Here is a 22123-nt window from a genome sequence, read left to right on the forward strand (position 1 = left end):
CCCCAACACTGTCCGGTGTAAACTGTGTTTTTACAAAGATTTGGAGTGTGTGTGTGTGTGTGTGTGTGTGTGTGTGTAAATGAGTGTACATGTCCTTCCAGAGGCCGGACGAGGGCAATGGATTCCCTGAAACCTGAGTTATAGGTGGTCATCTAATGTGGGTGCTAGGAACTGGCCCTGGTGTTTTCCAAGAGCAGCAAATTCTCTTATGAACTTCTCCGTCTTTCCACCCCACAAGATGACTTTATGACATACGTTATTTAGATTTTAATGAAACCTTTGCTTTGTTGGGATACTTGATGCTGGTCAGCGGGGAAAGTAGATCGGATTAAGAAGATTAAGTTAGGATTGATTAAGAAGAGGCCAGCATTGTTGAGGTGAAATCTTCTGGAAAATGTTTCCTGAGAAACACCACACAGCAGCGATGTGCTAGATATGACCACAGTTGTTCTTATACTGACAGCTAACTCAGCAGATGTCTAAGAGTCATCCGGTTGGTACTGGGTTTAAGGCCATGCAGGGGTCATGGAGAGAGGCTGAGGCTTGGCACTGTGTGTCAGGAAGGGCTGGTGTCCCTGAAGAGTTCCCAGGAAAGGCTATTGGTGAAAGTGTAGCCCAGTTGCAGGAAGGGACCCCAGCAGATCTGCAAACACCAGAAGCAAGGGGTGACCACCAGAACAGCAGCAGCCGTGGAGTAGAGCCGGCCAGGCCGAGATGGTGAGTTGTGTGCTGCGGAGAGCAGAGCCGGAAGTGACCTGAACCCATGGAGGAGCCCAGAAAACCGTGAGTGAATCCCGGACAGTGGGGTATTGAGTTGTTCACACTGTTGGGAGTTTGGTTTTGTTTGTTCAGATTGTGACTGTGCCCCGGTTATTCCCTCCTGAAGAAAATGTTTAACTTAATTTTTATTTGTACAGGAGCCCACAGCTGAGAGACTGAACGTTTTACGAGATTGAATATTTTAAAGAGACTGAACATTTAATGCGTTTGGAGTTTTAAGGGCTTTTTTTTTTTTTTTTTGATTTTTGAGACAGGGTTTCTCTGTAGTTTTTGGTGCCTGTCCTGGAACTAGCTCTTGTAGACCAGGCTGGCCTCGAACTCACAGAGATCCACCTGCCTCTGCCTCCCGAGTGCTGGGATTAAAGGCGTGCGCCACCACCGCCCGGCTTGTTTTAAGGGCTTTTAAAGCTGTTTCTGTTTTATACTGTGATATCAATATTAACATGTCATCTGGGGGACAAATGGGAGAGGAAATGTTCCAATGGAAGAGTGATGTGCAGTGTGTCAAGTTGACAAGGGGTCAGTTGCCCTGGCAACAGTTCTATCAACTTGACACAAGCTAGCATCATTGGAGAGGAGGAAACCTCAATTGAGAAAATGCCTCCACAATGTCTGTAAGTATATATCATGTCACCCCTTTCTCACAGACCTTAAAGGTGCATCCTCTTCTGTCCAATGAAATACATTTAATGCCAATGTAACGCCATCTCTCATATAGCATATTCCTTATTAGAATACACTTGAATATTCCCACCACAGAGTCCCTGAGCCTACCTTTTCCAATTTTTTTGTTTATTTTTTTTTTTGAGACAGGGCCTCAATATGTAGCCCTGGCTGGTCTAGAACTCACTATGTAGATCAGTCTGGCCTTGAACTCACGGAGCCCCCAACATGGGTGATGGGAACCAAACTCCCATTATCTGGAAAAGCAGGAAGTGCTCTTAACCACTGATCCATCTCTTCAACCCCTATTTTTGAATTTTAATTGGAAAAACCATCAGAAACTGCTTACTTACAATGGATCACCAGGAGCCAGGGATGGTGGCACACACTCTAACCCTAGCTCTCAGGAGACAGAAGTGGATCTCTGTGAGTTCCAGGCCAGACTAGTCTACATAGAGAGTTCCAGAACACTCAAGATTAGAGAGCTCCAGTGTCAACCAAACAAAACCAAAGATGACCAGGGTTGGAGAGATGGTTCAACGGTTAAGAGCATTGGCTGCTCTTTCAGGGGACCCTGGTTTGATTCCCAGGACCTAGTTGGCAGCTCTAGTTGCAAATGCTCCAATGCCTTTTTCTTGCCTCCAGAGGCACATGGTGCAGATATTCATATAGGCACAACACTCATACATAAAAAAATTAAATTAAATAAAAAAGTACACTAGGTGGCGCTGGAGAGGTGGCTAAGTAGTTAAGAACTCTTGCTGAGGACCTAGATTCACTTCCTAGCCTCTACAGACAGCTTACAACCCTGTTCCAGGGTATCTGAGTTCTGCTCTGGCCTCTGAGGGTACCAGACACACACAAAAACATAAAGAAAAAATTGGTGTGGGGCGGGAACAGAACTAGAGGAGGGAGACATGGTGGCACGGGCCAACAATCCCAGCACTCCAGAGACTGACATAGGAGGATCGTGAAGGTAAGGGCTCAAGAATTGCTTATTGTATGGGAACTATTTGTATCTAGTGATATCATTACTATAAACATATTTATCATTGTTAAAATTACTTGTGTAATTAAGCTTAGTAATACTTTATGAAATTTTGAAGCAACAAAATCTTAAATGTTCAGTGTATAAACAGAAACCTAACATAATTTGTTTCTCAGAAGAAAGATCCTCATTTACCCAAAAGAAAGAAAAGATGTAAAGTGAATTTCCTTTAATTATTTTAGTTTCTTAATAGTTAATAGCTAAGACAGTACATGTTGGGAGCTGTGTGGTCTGGATTTGGATCAGCATATGAAGGAACGCTTGTTCAATGGGTTTCTTCAAGGCAAGACCCTGGGACAGCGCACAGTACTGCTGGGTCCCTGCAGACCACACACTCATTTCTCTCCAATATTGGTGACTCTCTTGTCGGTTTATAGTTCACTTTATCAATCATACATATGGCAGATGTGATCAGTCCTGGAAACCCCATTTCTTTTCTCCAACATTTTCTCCTAAAATCTTAGGGAACTGATGCCTCTCAGGTTCCTTATAGAGAGGCTTAGGCATGCAGGACCCTTTTGTAGGCCAGGGGACAGTTAGAGAAGGACAAGCTACTGTATGCAAGCAGCTAATGGCAGCGCACCCCTATTTCTGTAAATATGCTTGGTTAAGTTTTGAATGATACTGTAGTTCTAGAAAGTGTGTGTCTGTGTCCTTTTATGTGTACCTATCACCTTTGATCTTTATAAGGACAAGATGTGTCTGGCTCAATATTTGGCCAATCTAACAAAATACTGAGCATTGTTTTCTGGCTTAAAAGTTGTTTTGATGTAAAAGATGGAAGACATATTAGGATTTTTTCTGGAGGTTAATCAAGGAGGGTGGGAACATGTTTGTTTTTGAAGATTAAATAAAGATAGCGTGAGCTTTGAGGGCCGATCACTTGTGTGAAACTTGGTAGTTGGACATTTCATTTCTTTGTGCCGATGCCCCTTCCCCGTCTCAGGACCTGAGCCCAGGCTGCGGCGGGACCACAGCAGTACTTACATCTTAAAAGAAGAAACACACATCTGATATCAGAACACATTTGATGTGAGAGTTATCTGCAGGTATTGATAAGGAATTGCTAGGATCACTACAGATTCCAAATCTGCAGTGGCTAACATGTCTCATAGAGAATACTACTTTCAGACGACATACACATGACTTATCTACTTGTAGATTATGTAGAATGTGCACTGCAGCATGAATGCTGTCTTAGTAACTGTGGTGTGCTGTGAAGAGGTGACGGCATGAGAAGGTCCGCATGTTTATATCTGCAGTCAGTGCGATTCACAAACAGAGTCAAAACAGAAGAAGATCATTGCTTATATTTTCAAAACTAAGTATTTTTATTATTTTTATTTGTGTGTGTGTTGTGTGGGTACAGGTACTCGGGTACTCAAGGAGATCAGAAGAGAGCTCTGGGTCTCTTGGAGCTGGAGTTATAGTCAGTTGTAAGCTGCTTGGTTCAGGCGCTGGAACCAAACATAAGTCCTATGAGAACAGAGTGTGCTCTTTACTGCTGAGCCATCTTTCCAGCCCCTACTGATAACGGTTTAAACAGTAGTAGTCATTTATTTAATCAGCCATTCAGCAAACATCCTGACCTCCAGGACGGCGACGGTGACTCGGCCTCTCTTTCAGAGCTGGAGCTCTTGTCCCCTGCAGACTGGGCCATGGCAGGAGGTCAGCTTGTCCACTCCTTCTGCTTCCTGCGCAGTCACTCCCCTCCCAGACGAATGAAAAATGGGGGGAGAACCTCTACATTTATATAAAAGATAAACAAATGCACACACACACTCAGAGTGGAAGCTATTCCCAGGAGAGACCTGCCTTAGAGATGTTAAATAAAACTTAAATAAAAATCACAGTTTTGCTGGGATCGTCCTCTCTTCAGCACCCAGGTGTTTGTGGAAGAAAGTCTGCAGTTGCTGCCACGCATCCACCTGGGCCATGGCATGAGGCTTGGGCTCCCCTCCAAAGATGATATTAGCACCCACCATGACGTGCATGCCAGCCTTGCACAGGGGGAAGTAAGGGGGCTCAATATAGTGTCCCGCTTCTGGGTAGCAGATGACCTGGGGCTTCTCCTTCCCATGGGCCTGTAAGCGCTTGGAGATCTCATTGGCATAGAATTCGCTTTTCCAGTTGTGGTCATCCTGACCCACCAGGAACAGGAAGGTGGTGTCAGACCTTTCCACAGGGATGATGCTCTTCGTCTCTACCAAAGGGCTTTGAAGCCTTTCCACAACATCCAAGAGGCCACCTTTGGTCACTTTGGCTTGACCTCTCAGAATAGACACAGGGGGGATAGTCTCATCCTTGTAGCTTATGGTGTTCCCAACAGCGACCATAGAGCCATTGATGAAGACAGCAGCTTTGATGCCCTTCAGGAAGGAGGTCATAGCAAGGCCAAGTTCACCCCCTTTGGAAATCCCAAGTAGCCCAATTCCTGGACCTTTTACCTAAAAAAGACACAGATAGAAAGAAGGAGTCTGAGCCCACATAAAGGTAGGACAGTGGCCCTGAACCTGAGTGTGACTTTACCATCCTGATTTTGGTAGGATCATTCGGCATCTGAGAAGTTCAGAGTCTACATGCTACTCCAGTGAGAAATCAGAGGTCAAGCCTTGCTTGAGATTATTAAATCGCTGTTCTGCTCTTTGCCTGGTATATTTGTGTGTATAAAATCATATTCAGGTGTATAGAAACAAAACAGAATCAACATAAGGTGCTTTGGAAACTTCTGGATCCCTAGTAATTTCTCTCTGCATTTATGGTCTGGCTCATAAGTAGTGATGGGTACTGAAGTGTCTAACCCGATCTAGACAAATAGCAGCAGATGAGGTTTGAGTCTTCAGAATGAGGCTTGTCCCCTTTATTTCGTTACAACCGTTCCCTCTCCGTTCTGTGACTTCACAGTCATGGACTTTCACCGTTGCTTTACCGCTCCCCTAGCTCTCCATTCCTGTCTCCACGCTGTCCATGCTCTTGTGTAGACATGGCCTTGTCTCCTCTGCCTGTCCGCACAGTGTCTACACTCCCTAGTCGTTGCTGACGGGATGGATATAAACTTAGCATATGCCAAGAGCTTCTCAAGTACGAGTCATTTAATGCTCATAACAACCCTGGAGGCTGGACACAAAATCACAGGCATAAGATTATGACAAGGCTGAGGTGATAAACACTCATGATTTGTCTTGACTACCTCAGTTTCAGTGGGAAATGGACTTGGCTAGCGGTAACCCTCTCCCCTGCAGCAATCTGAGATGATGGGTCACCCTATGAGAGATATAAACTTCTTTGTACCAACTTTTTCATGTCCCCTGAGATCATCCCAGTTAAATATATTTTGCTGTGTGGATTTGGACAAGACTCAATATTGGTTGTTATAATGGTTCAAGCTACTGGGTTACAAATCCATCTTTGACTCAAGGAGGCATTTAGATTTTAAACTGAAATATTCTAACAGCAAACCTGAGGGTGACTGAGCAGGTAGTTCACGGCCTCCTCAAAGTACTCCAGGTGAAAGATATCCATGCGCTTGGGGAGGTCATCGTAGTTATAATAAGCCAGAGCCAGGACAGCAAAGCCCTTCCCAGCCAAGAGACTAGCCCGATACTCCAGAAGGCCACCTCCAAGTCCAAAAAGGTCTATGATCCCAGGAAAGGGTCCATTTCCTTAGAAAGAAAAACAGAAACAACCAACCCTTTTTTGCAGATTTAGTTTCCAAATGTCTTGATATCTTTTTTATTTTAGTTTAATTTAGTATTTTTTTGAGACAGGGTTTCTCTGTAGGTTTGGGGCCTCGCTTGAACGAGCTCTTGTAGACCAGGCTGACCTCAAACTCACAGAGATCCGTGTGCCTCTGCCTCCAGAGTACAGACATTAAAGGCGTGTGCCACCACCACCTGGCCTGAGCTGTTCCCTTAGATGCCACAAACACACTCAATGATTTGAGCCACAGAGTACCCTGGACGTGGTACTGCCACAATCAAAGGGCATTCTGGCAGTTTTCCAAAGTGGAGCTGAACTCGGTGGCTTGCAATGTTTCACAGATACAGATATGAGTTTGCCAAACAGGGTCAGAATCCAGTATGACAGGGATGGCGGGCAATCGCAGGGGACTGTCAGGCAATGGGGAGAATGAGGACAGCCTACCAATGACAAGCTGTCAGAAGTATACAGAAGGGAGAAGAGGGATTTTCACAATGGTGGTGAACCTCAGAAGGAAGCATTCCATGGTCCTCAGGAAAATCTGAACTTTAAAACCAGAGTTCTGATTGGGAGGGAAACACAACTGGCCATGAGGCCGGTGATAATAACCTCCCACAAAAGAGAGACCTTTTATTATAGAAATCTTTGAGTTCTTGAATTTTTGCTTATTACTACTTAAATACGTAAAGAAGTAAACACATCAAAGCATTTTCAAGATTTTACCTAAGGAACCACTTTCTCTGTTTTCAACATCACTTCCAAGCCACTCGAACATGCAAAACTAAGTTTTAACTGTTGTATAAGAAGTGTCACGTCCTTGTCCTCAGACCTTCACTAAACTGCCATTTCTGTCCGCATTTCAAAGGGACGAGAAATGATTGACCTAATCCCCTAGGGCAGCTCTCTGTGAGTCGCTGAACTGAAGTCCCTTTCAAAACTGTGGCTCTGTCTCTCTCTAGGAAAGTTACCTCAGCATCATCCAAGAAACAAAGCTCCATGGCCCTGCACATTCATGCTTTCAGTTTCTGGACTCGGAGAACTCAAGTTCTGCAGGTTAGAAAGTTCGCCAGCGCTTGAGCTCGCCAACCTTGTCTGAAAGACTGTTCCAGAGCAGTCAGTGCCAAAGGTGAACTGGTGCTCAACCACCGGCGGGTCTTATTATCACAGAGAAGATTTCCTGTTCTTGGGTCTCTGCCTGCCTAAAACAACTTGAGAAGCTGCTCCTGAGATGACCTTCAGTTCAGAACTCACCCCAGTCAGGGAGCCAAGTCAGAAAGGCTTTTCCAGGGGCCACTGATCTCTAAGGGCCCCGTGGATAGTGTGGCAAGAAGAGACCCAATCACTGCACCCCTGAAGCATCCCTGGCTCCCCAAAGGAGGACTGCTCACCTGGAGGCAGGAAGAGCGTGGCGCGCACACGGCCCTCGCGCACGGGCACGCGCCGCACCCCGGAAGCCATGAAGTGACGCTCGTGCACCGCCCGCGCCAGCAGCCGCCCGCCATCGGGCTCGTGGCCGTCCAGCACCTCCAGCTCCACCACGAAGGGCGTCTGCACGTCGCGCTTGATCAAGCGCCAGAATGGCCGATCGGGCTCCATGGCCCAGAGCAGCCCCATGGGCTCGAGTCCCGCGAAGCTGCCGCCCAGCGCGGGCGCGCGCGTCAGGTCCACCTCGCCGTGGGCGTCGGCGCGGTAGCGCGCGTGGGCGCGGAAGAGGGCGCCTTTCTCGTCGCGCAGGGATGCGCGCAGCGTGACGGGCTGTTCGGGGGCCAGGCCGCGCACCGCCACTTGCACCGGCTGGTCCCAGAGGCAGCCTGCCACAGGCTCCAGGACAATTACAGGAGCCATCCGGTTCTGGGCGGTAAATTCGTGTGTTGCTTCAGATTCTGTCTTTGTCTTGGTGCTTCAGGCCTCCCAGGACCTTCTGGGACAGCTTTAAACCTTTAGGGGCTCTTTGATGGCAGCCTCTGTGCTCTGCCCTCTAGCGGTGTTAGATACTATAGTGCGGGAGATGACTAATGATTAATCTTGTTTTGCACCCTGGTGAGAGCTGTAATAATGTATACAAGAAAGACTGAAAAAGACATCGTTCCAAAAACTCTGGATTGTGTCAAAGCATCCCAGGAGACTGTAATTCTGGTAATCCATGAGAAACAGGACTACAAGCCTTACTTTTCTTTATGCCCTCACCAAACCATTTCCAGACTCAGCCTTTCTCTACATGTTGCGTTACCTGGAGCTACTTCTGTAGAGATCAGACCTTCTCGGGTAGACCGATTCTGTTCCTTAATTACCTTCCAAGTAGTGGGGTGGGGCGGTGATGACGGGGGAGGGTTAATTTAATTTTTCATACCATCTCCAATTCCCCCTCCCTTGCCTTCTCCCCCACCTCACGCTTCCCCCCTTTTCACCGCTCCTCCCTCCACTCCTCAGAGTGGGTAAAGCCTTCCTTGGGGAATCAACAAAGGTGAGGCGGGACCAAACCCCTCCTCCCTGCATCAACTCTGAGCAAAGTATCCCACCATAAGGAATGGGCACCTGGGAGAGGTCCTGGTGCCACTGCCAGGGCCTCGCCCCCAAAAGATCAAGTCACAGGTGGTGGTTGTTTCCAGAATGTTCCACCTGGCTCAAGCTGCCCTTGCTCTTGCTATGTTATTGAGGACGGCCTAGAACTCCTGATCCTTCTGCCTTCACCTTCCAAATGCTGGGAACACCGGTCTGGGCCACCACTCTGCACTCTTCCAGCTCCCTATCAAGATATGTAATTAATTGTCCTTAACGGAAAGGTTTTCTCAGAATGATTCAACAGGCTAACAGGTTAAATCTGTCCTAACACCAAGCAGGGAATTGGTGGTTTCCAACTCAGCTGAAATGTCAGTTTGAGGCGGTAGCCGAGTTCAGCAAGAAGACAGTTGAAGCAAAGAGGGATATTTAAAAGGGTTTTGTAAATGAACTTATCACAAAAGCATGAGCAACTGCTATGTAGAAACAGAGACCAAAGTTAAAAGGTTAGAGTCTAACCTGAAGTTGGGAATAGAAAAATAAAAGGACTTGTAGCTGGCCAGGAGACAGCTAAGCTGGGCCCGCGTTGGCAGGCATACTGGCTTCCGCTGAAACTCCTCCCCTGGGGCCACACAGGCAAGGCATTGTCGCCCACTGGTGTGTGTTGCTTCTAATGCAGCTAGCTGTAGCTAACTAAATTCTAAGTGTGCCTTCTAAAAAAAAATGACCTATTCCAGTCTGTCCCAACTCTGAACTAAATAGGAGGTGACCAAGGAGAATACTGCTGTGTGTTGGTAGCCATGGTGGGGTAGGCTAGCCACTTAACCCATGTTCTCTTTGTTTTGAGGTCATGTGGTCAGCTCATAGATTTACCGTGAGTCTTTTCCTTTACTGTCTACTGAGAGTCAACACCCCTGATTTCTGTCAATTAGTAGCAGGGCTAGCCTCCTGGGATGTCCGAGATGCATATCCCCCACAGCTGCCCCTGTCTGTGGAAAGGTGTGGGTGATACCTGCGCAGCACACTTACCTTTCCTGCAGCTCCTAGAACCAGCGCTCCCCTGCGAAGGTGCTGTGAACGGCAAGACCTGGGTCACCTCCTCAGCAGCTTCTCTCTCAGGTGCGAGCAGCCGTACGTAGCTTCATGGCATGGAGAGTCACAGGCAAGGACAGGAGAAGGTGGCTTTCTGCGTTCTGCCTAGCTATGTATTTCTGCCTCTGTGCTGAGGGATATACTAACCAGCAAAGCTCTTTGCAAGTTAAGTTCCTCCATCTGGCAGCAGCTACCTTTTAGAGCGAACTCTCAGACCCGAGGCCTCGTTGTACAATAATCAACTAGCTGTTCATGCACTTCTTGCCTCGTCGGGGTGGTTGAAGCCCTTCTCTGTCCATCTCTGGCTTCTACATTATTAGCTCTTGACCTTGTCTGCCTTTTATTTTTCTATTCCCAACTTCACAACTTAGACTCTAATCTTTTAACTTTGGTCTCTGTTTCTACATAGCAGTTGCTCATGCTTTTGTGATAAGCTCATTTACAAAACCCTTTTAAATATCCCTCTTTGCTTCAACCGTCTTCTTGCTGAACTCGGCTACAGCCTCAGACTGACATTCAGCCTCACACAAATTCTAGTCCACCGATTCTAGGTACCCAGTGAGATGGCTGGACTACACAGATGACAGACAGCCTGTCTCCCGAATTAACCCCGAGCAGGAATTTCTGTGTCCCTAACTAGGGCCAGGGCTTTGTGAATAGACAGAATAGGTTTTCTGAGGTAGAACAGCATTTCTCTGGCTACTTCTGCTCAGGACACTCCCAGGGGGCTTCTCTCTGTCTCTGCAAGTCACCATGACTAAGCAACACGGGGTTCTGAACTCAGTGTGGGAAAGGCTGAGCTGCTGAATCTGGCGTCTGGGTCGGAACTCATGCCGCCAAGATAGAGAAACTTCATTGTCTGAACTGGGGTTGAGACATTTGTTTCCCGCTAGGTACACATGAGGAAGAACACTGGAGAACTGAAATTTCTTGAAGCACGAGGGAGAGGTCAGCTCCTAGCTGCCAAGTAGGGCAAAGTGCTGGCCATGTGTCAAAAGAGGCGTGGTTAGAAACGTCAATCAAAGGCAGCGGATCGAAAGAGACCAGGTGGCGAGTTGTTCAGAATAGTTCCTACAGAAGACTGAACTAAATGTAAAATTCAGTCATCTGTGTGAAAATTCCAGTCATGGAATTGAAACTTAGGTGGCGTTCTGCCTTGCCACAGGCCCAGAGCCAAACTACCTAGGAATGAGACCTCTGAAGCCAGGAGCTAAAATCGTCTTTCTCCCTTTCTCCCTGTACTAATAAGCTGAGTAGCTTAGATGGTTTGGCACAGGCACGCGAAGCTGACTATACTTAAAGCTAAGTGTGAGGATTTTGAAACCTCCACCTTTTAAAAAGCTGTATTTCAGTAGATAGAGGGCAAGCTAGACCACCACAAACTGTCTACTTTGAAGCCTCCTCTGCAAAACATAGAAAGACAGAATAAAAGTCGGCCAGCTCTAAGAATAAACTACCACAGAGGATCTGAGGATCTAAACTTTTAATTTTGAAAACATTTTACAGCTACACAATTTCTCAAAAAAAAAAAAAACCAGCAGAGATGTTTATACAGAACACCACTGCAGGATGTGTGGCAGACCATTGCTTCCCCTTGCTAGGCAGCTTGGGAAGCAGAGTGAGAGGAGGGCAAATCTCCCTCAAGGGCATACTCCCTGTGGTGTCACTTCTTCCTCCCAGCAGGCTCCTGCTGCCTGAAGGTTGCCTCACCTCCCAATAGTGCCACAGACAGTCTTTAGCACGTGGCCTTTGGAGGACATTTGAGAGCCGAACACAATAGGAAGGCTGCCTTGACTAAGGATAATTTATTGAAATGGAAGGCACAGTTTTCAAAATGACCACTGCCACTGTGTGCAAAGTCTTGTCATCCTGGTGACAGCCTGGTGTCCACCTCTCTTGACTCACTCCTCAAAACGCTTATCTTTAAGTCGCCTGCTTGGGTACTTGCAAAGACCTTTCCCCTAATTGCAGCTGATAACTCAAGTTGAGAAATTAAATGTTTCCTGGACCCTTGATCCCTTTTATAATTTTATGGGATGGCCAATAAGCATTGCCACAGAGCCGGGACACGGAGCTGCTGTTTAAACAGGAGGTGGGTGTGGCGGTACGTGCCTTTAGGCCCAGCACTGAGTCTGCAGAGGCCAGCCTGGTCTGCACAGTAAGTTTTAGGACAGCTAGGGCTAATAAAGAGACTTGTCTCAGAAAGACAGAGACAGACAGACAGACAGAGGTCAGTTAGTGAAGACCATAAAGCAGGAAAACGCTTCAGAACACAGGCAGGAGAACAAAAACAGACTTCATGACTGACTATCAAAACCGTTGCAATTCTTTTCTCTTTATAAAAATGTATCAAATTGATTTCAACATTTAGTTTCATTTAAATAAGACTATTTCACAATTACTGTAACTTAAAAATCATTGTCAGAAGTACAGAAAACATTAATAAACAGTTTAATAAGGCACTAATTAAAGTTACTGGACCATGCATTTAGGAAAGTTTAATAGTCTCTGGAGTCTGCTTTACCACTGAAGCACTGCAATTTTTTTTACTAGGAAAAGAAATTTTTATTGAGAAAACCTGGCTCCAGTGGTGTTGTGTGGGCACACTTTTAATCCCAGCACTCAGGATCTATATACTAACTCCTAAGCTGGCCAGGGCTGCATTGTCTCAAGATTAGGAATGAGAGGAGGAAGAAAGGAGGAGGAAAGGAAGAGGGGAGGGGGAGAAGGAGGCCAGGAGACCCAGGAGAAGACTACCTGGCTCCTGTTCAGCTCTTTCTGCTTCCTGATCCACCATGAAGTGAGAAGTCTTTAATGCTGTTGTTTGTTTGTTTGTTTTCAAGATAGGGTCTCTCTGTGTCACCCTGGCTGACCTGGAATTCATCTTGTAGGCCAGGCTATCTTCAGACTCACAGAGATCCACCTGCCTCTGCCCCCTGAGCGCTGGGACTAAAGTCGTTTGCCACCACATCCTGCGGAGTGAGAAGTCAAAGCTGCTGCTCCCATGAACACCGTGCATTCTGGAATAGACCCTTTCCAAATTGTTCTACAGGTGTGCCGTCACCCTAAGGAAAAGCAACTCACATGCACATAAAATACACATAACCCTGTCTGTCTGCCCAATGGCGAGGTCCAGGGAGATGGCTCCACTGGCCTGCCCACCTGGGTTCAACACCCACATGGATGAAGGAGAGAGCTGACTCCACAAGTTATTTTCTGACCTACACACACACACACACACACACACACACACACAATGTAATGGGGAAAATGCACTTGTAAATAAACGTGTGCTAGCAGTTATGAGAATGTCTTCATTTTTGTTGCTCAACAAAGGTCTACTTAGGTTGTATGAACTAGAAGTAATTCAGGTTACTTTCCAAAATTTATTTATGTGAGTGCCCCTTTACTCATAAGCCAATTAGAATAGAATTCTTTAGGGGATTTTACCATGTGGACACACACGCAAACACATATTCCAAAAGATACATAACTTTTATTTTAAAATTCTAATCACTAGAGGAGGGACTGATGAGTTGGTTCAGTGGGTAAAAGCATTAAATATACAATCCTGACAACAGAGGCCATCGCTGGAATCCATGATAGGAGAGAACAGACTCCCAAATGCTGTCCTCTGACCACACACACAGACACATACACCCAAAATTAAATTTATGAGTTCATTAAAGAGAATCTAACGTACTGTATCTCTTACAAAACGAGACAAATGAGCATCTAAAATAATCTTCTGAAGGCTATGAACCAATTTGTGGAGAGCTGCATGGAGCCGCACCTTGAAAATGGCGCTGGCTTCCATCCCCCCCCCCCCATCTCGAAAGCGAGTGCTCTCCGGGGTAAACAACCCCCTATTTGGAGATGGTCAGGCTCTTGCATTTCTCACCCGATGATCACAAGATGCTTGTGTGTGTATGTGTGTGTGTGTGTGTGTGTGTGTGTGTGTACCTATGGACAGTGCCTGCGTGGCAATCCAGGGTTGGCGGCCCAGGCCTACTTAAGGGCTGGGAGGGGCTTGCCCTGGGAGAGAAGCGAGAGAAGAAGAGAAGCGATTTGTAAAAGGTCCTGAATAAAAAATGCGTGCAAGAAGAGTTCCGGTGTCGCGCTGTCCTTGCTGGTCGAGGTGGCAGCAACAATTGGTCCTGAAACCCGAGAGCATTACGGGAACAAGTGACGTACGGGAATTTCGTCCACTTTCTCTCCACGGAGCCCAGAACTTGTAGCAGTCAGGGGGTGCACCGGAAAAAGTCCTCAGGTCAGTGGGGATTCGCATCAAGAGTGGGTTATTTACTCTCACCTGTCAAAAGGGAGAGCTGGACAGTAGAGCCGCGACCACAGCGGATGGGTTCAAAGTGAAACTGAAAGGTTAGTTATGGGCGCTTCATCTTCGCACCCAATTTTCTTAGCTCTTAATGAGCTGCTACGCTCCAAGAATTTAAAACTGAAAAGGAGCACCCTTGAACAATTTTTAGGGGAGGTAGGTAGGGCTGCTCCTTGGTTTGCAACCTTGGGGCATCTCAACTTACCGTTGTGGGATAAGTTAGGTAGAGATCTCGATTTTGCATTCGAGCAGGGAACATTGAAAGGCGGGGTTAGACCGGTTTGGAAGCTGGTACAAAGCTGCCTGAGTGATCAGAGATGCAGTGCAGCGGTGGAAAATGGACGGGCGGCATTGGAAGGGCTACAAGAGGAAAGATCTGAAAAGGCAACATCTGAAAAAACACATTCAGGCAAGGATCCTGGAAAAGGGAGAGAAAAATTATATCCCAGCCTTTCCGAATTAGATGAATCTGATAGCCCTACTGTCAATCAGTCCGAGAGAAGTAGTGAGAGTGAGGATGATCGAGAGGCCATAGAGGCAGCTCGAAAAGCCTTTAAACGGATAAAACTGCCGTAAAAGGAGAATGAGGAAAGGCTATAAACATAATACTGAAAGGGATCCCACTCCCACGGCTCCTCCTCCCTATGTGGAGACTAGAGGGGCTGCGGCAGGAGGCCCTTTTACACCCGCTGGAGGAAATTCCTTTAATCCTGCAGTATGGAGAGAGGTCAGAACAGAAATGATAACTCAAGGAGGGACAAGAATAATGGCGGCTTTTCCAGTCTTCCAGGATCAGTAGGGAAATAGATACCATGAATTATTGGATTTTAAAACAGTTAAGAATCTAGCTGAATCTGTCCGGACATATGGCATTACAGCCTCCTTTACCATGGCCCAGGTGGAATCTTTAACCAGATTTGCTATGACACCCACTGATTGGGCAAATGTTGCCAAAGCTTGTTTGTCCCCTGGACAGTATTTAGAATGGAAAGCTTTCCTATTTGAGTTTGCACATGCACAGGCCACTATAAATCAGGCCGCTGGAGGACCCCAGGCTGTCTGGGATGCAGACATGCTGCTAGGACAAGGCAAATTTGCTAATAATCAAAATGGATATCCAAATCAGGTGTATGAGCAAATTAATGCTATCACCATTCGAGCCTGGAAGGCAGTACCTAACAAAGGAGAGGTGAGAGGAAATTTAACAAAAATTATTCAAGGCCCTACTGAGCCTTTTTCTGATTTTTGTGGCACGAATAATGGAGGCTGCAGGTAGGATATTTGAGGATTTGAACTCTGCTCTGCCCATGCTAAAACAATTGATTTATGAACAGTGTACAAAAGAATGCAGAGCCGCCATTACCCCACATAAACATAGAGGAATAGAGCATTGGATGAGAGTATGTAGGGAACTGGGAGGGCCATTGACAAACGCAGGCCTTGCTACGGCAGTACTGAGGCTGACTAGAGGCGGAAGTTCCGCTAATGGGGCCTGCTACCACTGCAGCAAGCAAGGGCATTTAAAACGCAATTGCCCTCAGCGGAGTGGAGCACCACCTAGCAGCATGCCAGCAGTAGCACAAGAGTCGCGACTTGGCCCCGGGGTGTGCCCCAGATGTAAAAAAGGGAGGCATTGGGCCAATGAGTGCAGATCAGTGAAAGATATTGATGGATGGCCTCTTGATGCTAGGCCAAAAAATGGACGGCAGGGCCCCCAGCCTCAGGGCCCGCAAATATATGGGGCAATGGAGACACAGAGAGGGATAGAGAGCCACGAACAGTGGCCAACTTTCAGACACCCCAAGGACCGCGGAGAGCCACTGCAGGTTCAGCAGGATTGAACCTCTGTGCCACCGCCAGACTCGCACTAACTCCCCAAATGGGAGTTCAAACAGTGGACTCTGATTTTCAAGGCCCTCTTCAGCCTGGCACGGTGGGGCTATTAATAGGGAGATCATCTACTACCCTAAGAGGTCTACGAATTCACCCAGGGATAATTGACCCGGATTATACAGGTGTTGTTAAGATTATGGTGGAGTCGCCAAAAGGCATCTCAGCAATATCCCCAGGAGATAGAATAGCTCAGTTTGTTATTCTCCCAAGCATGCATGAACAACACCCTGCTAGGGAGGTGGAAAGGGGAGACAAAGGTTTCGTCTCGTCTGGAGCTGATCTCACATTTTTGTCATTAGACCTTGACCAAAGACCTACATTACAACTGACCATTAATGGAGTACAGATTATGGGTCTGTTGGACACTGGAGCAGACAGAAGTATTGTAGCCAGTAAGGACTGGCCAAAAGGATGGCCTTGTACTTTACAAGGCCTGGGATATTCCAGTGCTCCCAATATGAGTGCTAGCTGTTTACAGTGGAAAGACAATGAGGGTCATTCTGGAACAATACAACCATATGTATTAGAGCTTCCTGTATCTTTATGGGGTAGAAATTTATTAAAAGATATGGGGTTTAAATTAAGCAATGAATATTCCAATACTGCCCAATACATGATGAGAGATGGGAAGTCACCCTAATTATGGACTAGGAAAATTTCTTCAAGGACACAAAGAGCCTGTTAAGACAAAGCCTAGAGAAAAGAGGAAGCGCCTGGGTTTTTCCTAGGGGCCACTGGGGATGGAATTCCTATTTCCTGGAAAACAGAAAAGCCAGTATGGGTTCCTCAGTGGCCACTTTCTTCTGAAAAATTGCAAGCAGCACAGGAACAATTAGAAGCAGGACATATCAAACCTTCTCTTTCTCCATGGAATACCCCTATATTTATCATTAAGAAGAAGTCTGGTAAATGGAGGCTCTTGCATGATCTGAGGGCCTTTAATGAACAGATGAAAGTCATGGGACCCATCCAACGTGGCCTTCCACTTTTATCAGCTTTACCAGCAGACTGGCCCATTATAGTTGTAGATATAAAGGACTGTTTTTTCTCCATTCCATTAAATACCCTGGATAGCGATAGATTTGCATTTACTTTGCCTTCCATCAACCATGAGGAACCAGATAAAAGGTACCAATGGACTATATTGCCACAAGGTATGGCCAATAGTCCTACGTTGTGTCAGATTTTTGTGTCAACCGCCCTAGACTCAGTCAGAAGTCAATTTCCTGAAATAAGATGCCTTCATTATATGGACGACATTCTTTTAGCTGCAAGGAAGGAGCCTGTGCTGCAGGAAACTTATGCTGTCCTAGCAAATAACTTGAAGAAAAGGGGATTATCTATAGCCCCTGAAAAGGTACAACATTGCTGTCGTTTCGCTTGCTCAGCAAGGCATTCAAACTTGCCAACAACATTTTGGAGTTGCACCAGATGTAGTAGTCACCCCATATAATACTAATCAAATTAATATTTTATGTGCCACTAGTGATGATTGGGCTATTTTATGGTGCTCCTATTCTGGGAGCATCAATTGTCACTTTCCTAAGCATCCACTGTTAAACTTTTTAAAAGAACATCCAGTAGTCTTTCCAAAAATCACTGCCTTACGGCCCATTCCAGGAGCCAGCGTTAAATTTACAGATGGATCTAAAACTGGCTATGGTGCTTACATGGTGGACTCCGCAGAACCTGTTAAACATCAATTTTCTCCTGGAGCTCCTCAACAAGTAGAATTATTGATTGTGATTAAGGTGTTTAAGTCTTGCCCTTTCCCATTTAATTTAGTCTCTGATTCTTGTTATGTGGTAAATGCTCTCAGGCACCTTGAGTGCGCTGGACCTATAAAAGCCTCCAGTCCGGTGCATTCATTGTTTGTTCAGTTGCAGTTGCTGATTTGTCAGCGGAAACACCTTTTCTTTGCACAGCACATTCGTGCCCATACATGTTTGCCAGGACCCATGGCTGCAGGTAACAACAAGGTCGATTTATGCACCAGACAAAAATGGATGTTTCTTGCATCTGCCCTACAAAGGGCCCAAAAATTTCATAAAGAATATCATGTCAATGCCAAAACCTTACAGCATAAATTTGCCCTCTCTCGTGCTGATGCACATAAGATAGTTGTTGACTGTCTAAGCTGTGTGGTACATCACCATCCTCCTACGCTTGGAGTGAATTCTCGAGGTCTCTTACCTCAAAAGGTTTGGCAGATGGATGTTACTCATATTTCAGAATTTGGAACCCTAAAGTATGTACATGTTTCAGTGGACACTTGTTCTGGCATTATCCATGCCACACCTATGATTGGAGAAAAGGCCAACCATGTTATTGCCCACTGCCTAGAGGCTTGGGCAGCATGGGGTAAACCTTCTCAACTTAAAACAGATAATGGGCCTGACTATACAGGACAAAAATTCACATCATTCTGCCAACATATGGGTGTGCAGTTGGTACATGGCCTGTCCTATAATTCACAAGGACAAGACATTGTAAAACGTGCCCACAGGTCCTTGAAAGTGATGCTTCAAAAACAAAAAGGGGGAATAGGACATGCACAATCCCCTAAGAATAGACTTTCCTTAACCTTATTTACCTTGAACTTTTTAAATTTGGATTGCTCCGCCCAATCAGCTGCGGACAGGCATTCCAATTGGTCTGGTCCCTCCAAAGGCTTGGTGCGTTGGAAGGATGCTCTGACAGGGGTCTGGCATGGCCCTGATCCCATGCTGGCATGGGCATGAGGTTCTGTCTGTGTTTTTCCACAGGATCATTTGGACCCTATTTGGGTACCGGAGCGCTTGGTGAGAAAAGTACAAGTGCAGAGGAACGACAAGCAAGATGAAGCCTCCGACTGTGATCCTACTGATGGTGATGTCCCTGTTGCTGATCCAGGCCAATGAACAAATATTGTGGGCCATAGCAAAAGCATGGCCAATTCCTATACCTGTTCATTCTACATCAAAGGTTTTACCAGTCTTTTTTTCCACTAGTTGTGAATTAGGCTTACCCTGCGTAAATTTAGACCCTAGCATGGCTATGTATAATGCAACTGATGTTCCTCTTAAAGGAGCTTTATGTTTTTCTCTTGAAAATAATTCTAACCCATGTATATGGTTGAAGAATGGCTCGGTGGGTAATTGGCTTGACCCACTGACCGATAATCATGTTCCTCTCGCCATGCTCACGGAAGCACTGCGAACAATAAATATGGGTGCTTCCTCAGGCACAGGCAGCGGTAAAAACGGTGGTAATGCCACAAGTATCACTACCCTGTTAATGTTGATGGAAGGGCTTCAGCCTTTTCAAGTTCACGCTTTGGATTAGAGAATTCCACCGCGCGACAAGTGTTACCTTATTGTGCCCCTAATTTAGGGTACCCTCCTCATTGGACACCATGTCAAAACCCAGATCATAGGTCAAAACAGATTGCACCAGGTTTTGAATTTACCCCTCCTTTAGGAAGATATTCCTTTAATCTTGCTAATCGGACTGATCAGAAAACCAATAAGAAAAATACCTGGCCCTGGTTTCAATGGATTCTTTCTCATGAAAGAGGGGCCTTTTCATCCCTAGAGCCTTTTGCTGCCCTTCGTGATCTGACTGTTCGGCTACTTAACATCTCTGCCAGCAGAGATGCGAAGGGCGTTCTTTCAAATGTCACTATAAACAAAATGATGAACAATCTTATTGTTCCTGCCAGTCGAGTGTGCTTAAAGGCACCCTTCTTCTTTTTGCTGACCAATATTACCAATGCCACAGAGGATGTGATCTATTGCAATACCTCCAAGGCAACTTGCCTCGCAAGTCAATGCTGGGATGGTACTTATAACACAGCTGTGGTGATGAGAGTTCCCACATATGTTCCCATCCCAGTCAGAGTTGATACCGGTACCTTCCCAATTGCTCATTTGCTCAGAACAAAATGAGACTTTGGGATAACAGCAGCCCTAGTCTCTGCAATTGCTGTGTCTGCTGCGGCTGCCACGACAGCTGCTGTTGCCATGGCTGCAACAACTCAGATTGCAGAGACAGTTAATGAAATCGTGGAGAGAACAGCCTCCACAATGACCACTTTGAAATCCATCAATGGTCATTTAAAAGCTGGCATTTTGACAGTAAACCAAAGAGTAGATCACTTGAAAGAGCAAGTGGATGATTTAGTAACCTTAACCAGTATAGGATGTATTCATTCCCTCTCTTCTTTATGTATTACTTCCAGACTGGCTGAGAATTTTACACAGAACGGTAACCTGAGCTGGCAGCTGAGCAAATACCTCCAGGAAAAGTGGACAAGAACCTGATGGACACCTTGACCAACCAGATCATTTCCCTGAACGCCACACGGCTGGAATTACCTACTGCTAATGCCTTTCTCAATATGCTGAAACGGACTTTTAGTTATTTTAAGGAGTAGGCGGGAATAGGAGCCCTGACAGGCCTAATGGTGCTTGCCTCCCTGGTATGTCTGTGGTGCATTTGTCGCATGAGAACCTCACAATGTCGCAATGCAGCCCTGATCATACAAGCCTTCGTGGTTATTGAAGCAGGACAGTCCCCTCAAGCTTGGTTAACTACTTTAAAAGAGATGTAAGCACAGGATGCGAGGCTTGCGCACTGCAATTGAGGGTAATTACATCTACCTCAAGGGGAGCAAGTCTGATTGCACCTGGGTCGGTGCCTATGTCCCACCTCTGTAAAAAAGGGCACCAAGCGGGTCTAGTGTTTTCTGGGTGGAGGACACCTGGATAGACAATAGTACATGCTTCATTTTTGACAGAGATCAGACCTCTACTCTCTCCTGCTGCTTTGCAAAACAAAAAAGGGAGCTGTGGAGAGCTGTGTGGAGCCACACCTTGAAAATGGTGCTGGCTTCTGGCCCCCCCATCCCGAAAGCGAGTGCTCTCCGGGGTAAACAACCCCCTATTTGGAGATGGTCAGGCTCTTGCGTTTCTCACCTGATGATCGCAAGATGCTTGCGCACGCGCGTGTGTGTGTGTGTGTGTGTGTGTGTGTGTGTGTGTGTGTGTGTGTACCTATGGACAGTGCCTACGTGGCAATCCAGGGTTGGCGGCCCAGGCCTACTTAAGGGCTGGGAGGGGCTTGCCCTGGGAGAGAAGCGAGAGAAGAAGAGAAGCGATTTGTAAAAGGTCCTGAATAAAAACTGCGTGCAAGAAGAGTTCCGGTGTTGCGCCGTCCTTGCTGGTCGAGGTGGCAGCGACACCAATTTTTAAGTTAAACAATCTCCATAGTAATTTAGTTCTAAGAAGTTTATTTTCTTGTTGTTATTACCTTTTCCCAGGCTCAAGTTTAGGGCATAACTCTTAGATGTTTACCTGTTAGCCTGAATGGGACAAAATCACTGTAGCAGCAGGCTCCTTATTGGTTCCTGGCCACTTAGCCCAGAAATAATCACACAGAAACTGTATTAATTAAATCACTGCTTGGCCTATTAGCTCTAACTTCTTATTGGCTAACTCTTACATATTAATTTAATCCATTTCTCTTAATCTGTGTATCACCACATGGCTGTGGCTTACCGGCTCCATGGCTTCTCTCTGACTGCGCCTTCTCTCTCCCAGCATTCAGCTTAGTTTTCCTGCCTAGCTCTGTTCCCCTATAGCTCTACTATAGGTCCAAAGCAGTTCCTTTATTTATCAATGGTAATCACAGCATACAGAGGGGAATCTCACATCAAATCATAAGACTTCAAGTGACCTTGAATAGAAAAACAAAAATTTCTGTTTTTCTTTGCTAGTTTAGTCAATATGAATGAGAAGCATTTTCAGAAATTTTATTTGGAAAATTGTTTAAAGGCTCTCTCTGCTCCATTGGGATAGCAAAATAATCACATTTTGTGTTTTTGTTTTGTGTGTGCATGCATGTGTGTGTGTGTGCATTGTCTTTTGCTCTTCAGCTCTTTGAGGGGCCCACCACCCAGCTCCCAAATAAATCACAGTGGAGACTTAATCTTAGTTATGAATGCTCTGCCTTAGCTTGGCTAGTTTCTTGCCAGCTTTTCTTATCTTAAATTATTCCATCCACCTTTTGCCTCTGGGCTTTGTCTTTTTCTTCTGTGTATCTTACTTTCTTCTTACTCTATGGCTAGCCCCTGA

At 46.0% G+C, this 22123-nt stretch overlaps 1 protein-coding gene and 1 long non-coding RNA gene across 2 annotated transcripts; one reads left to right on the top strand and one right to left on the bottom strand.

Annotated features, from left to right (window-relative positions):
* The first annotated feature begins 344 nt into the window (after window positions 1-344).
* LOC125409952 (uncharacterized) lies at window positions 345-21186 on the top strand. The gene is made up of 4 exons (XR_015739218.1): window positions 345-783; window positions 7150-14051; window positions 18776-18878; window positions 20230-21186. It is a non-coding gene; the product is annotated as an uncharacterized LOC125409952 (long non-coding RNA).
* On the bottom strand, window positions 3799-8035 carry LOC148120484 (acyl-coenzyme A thioesterase 1-like). The gene is made up of 3 exons (XM_087911656.1): window positions 7579-8035; window positions 5951-6153; window positions 3799-4938 (listed from the first exon to the last, which is right to left on the bottom strand). The coding sequence occupies exons 1-3, from the start codon at window positions 8033-8035 to the stop codon at window positions 4339-4341; spliced, it is 1260 nt and encodes a 419-aa protein (XP_087767782.1). The 3' UTR covers window positions 3799-4338.
* Window positions 21187-22123: the final 937 nt, after the last annotated feature.

Source organism: Myodes glareolus, chromosome 11 (genome assembly GCF_982192425.1).
Source record: "Myodes glareolus chromosome 11, mMyoGla1.1, whole genome shotgun sequence".
NCBI classification, from domain to species: domain Eukaryota; kingdom Metazoa; phylum Chordata; class Mammalia; order Rodentia; family Cricetidae; genus Myodes; species Myodes glareolus.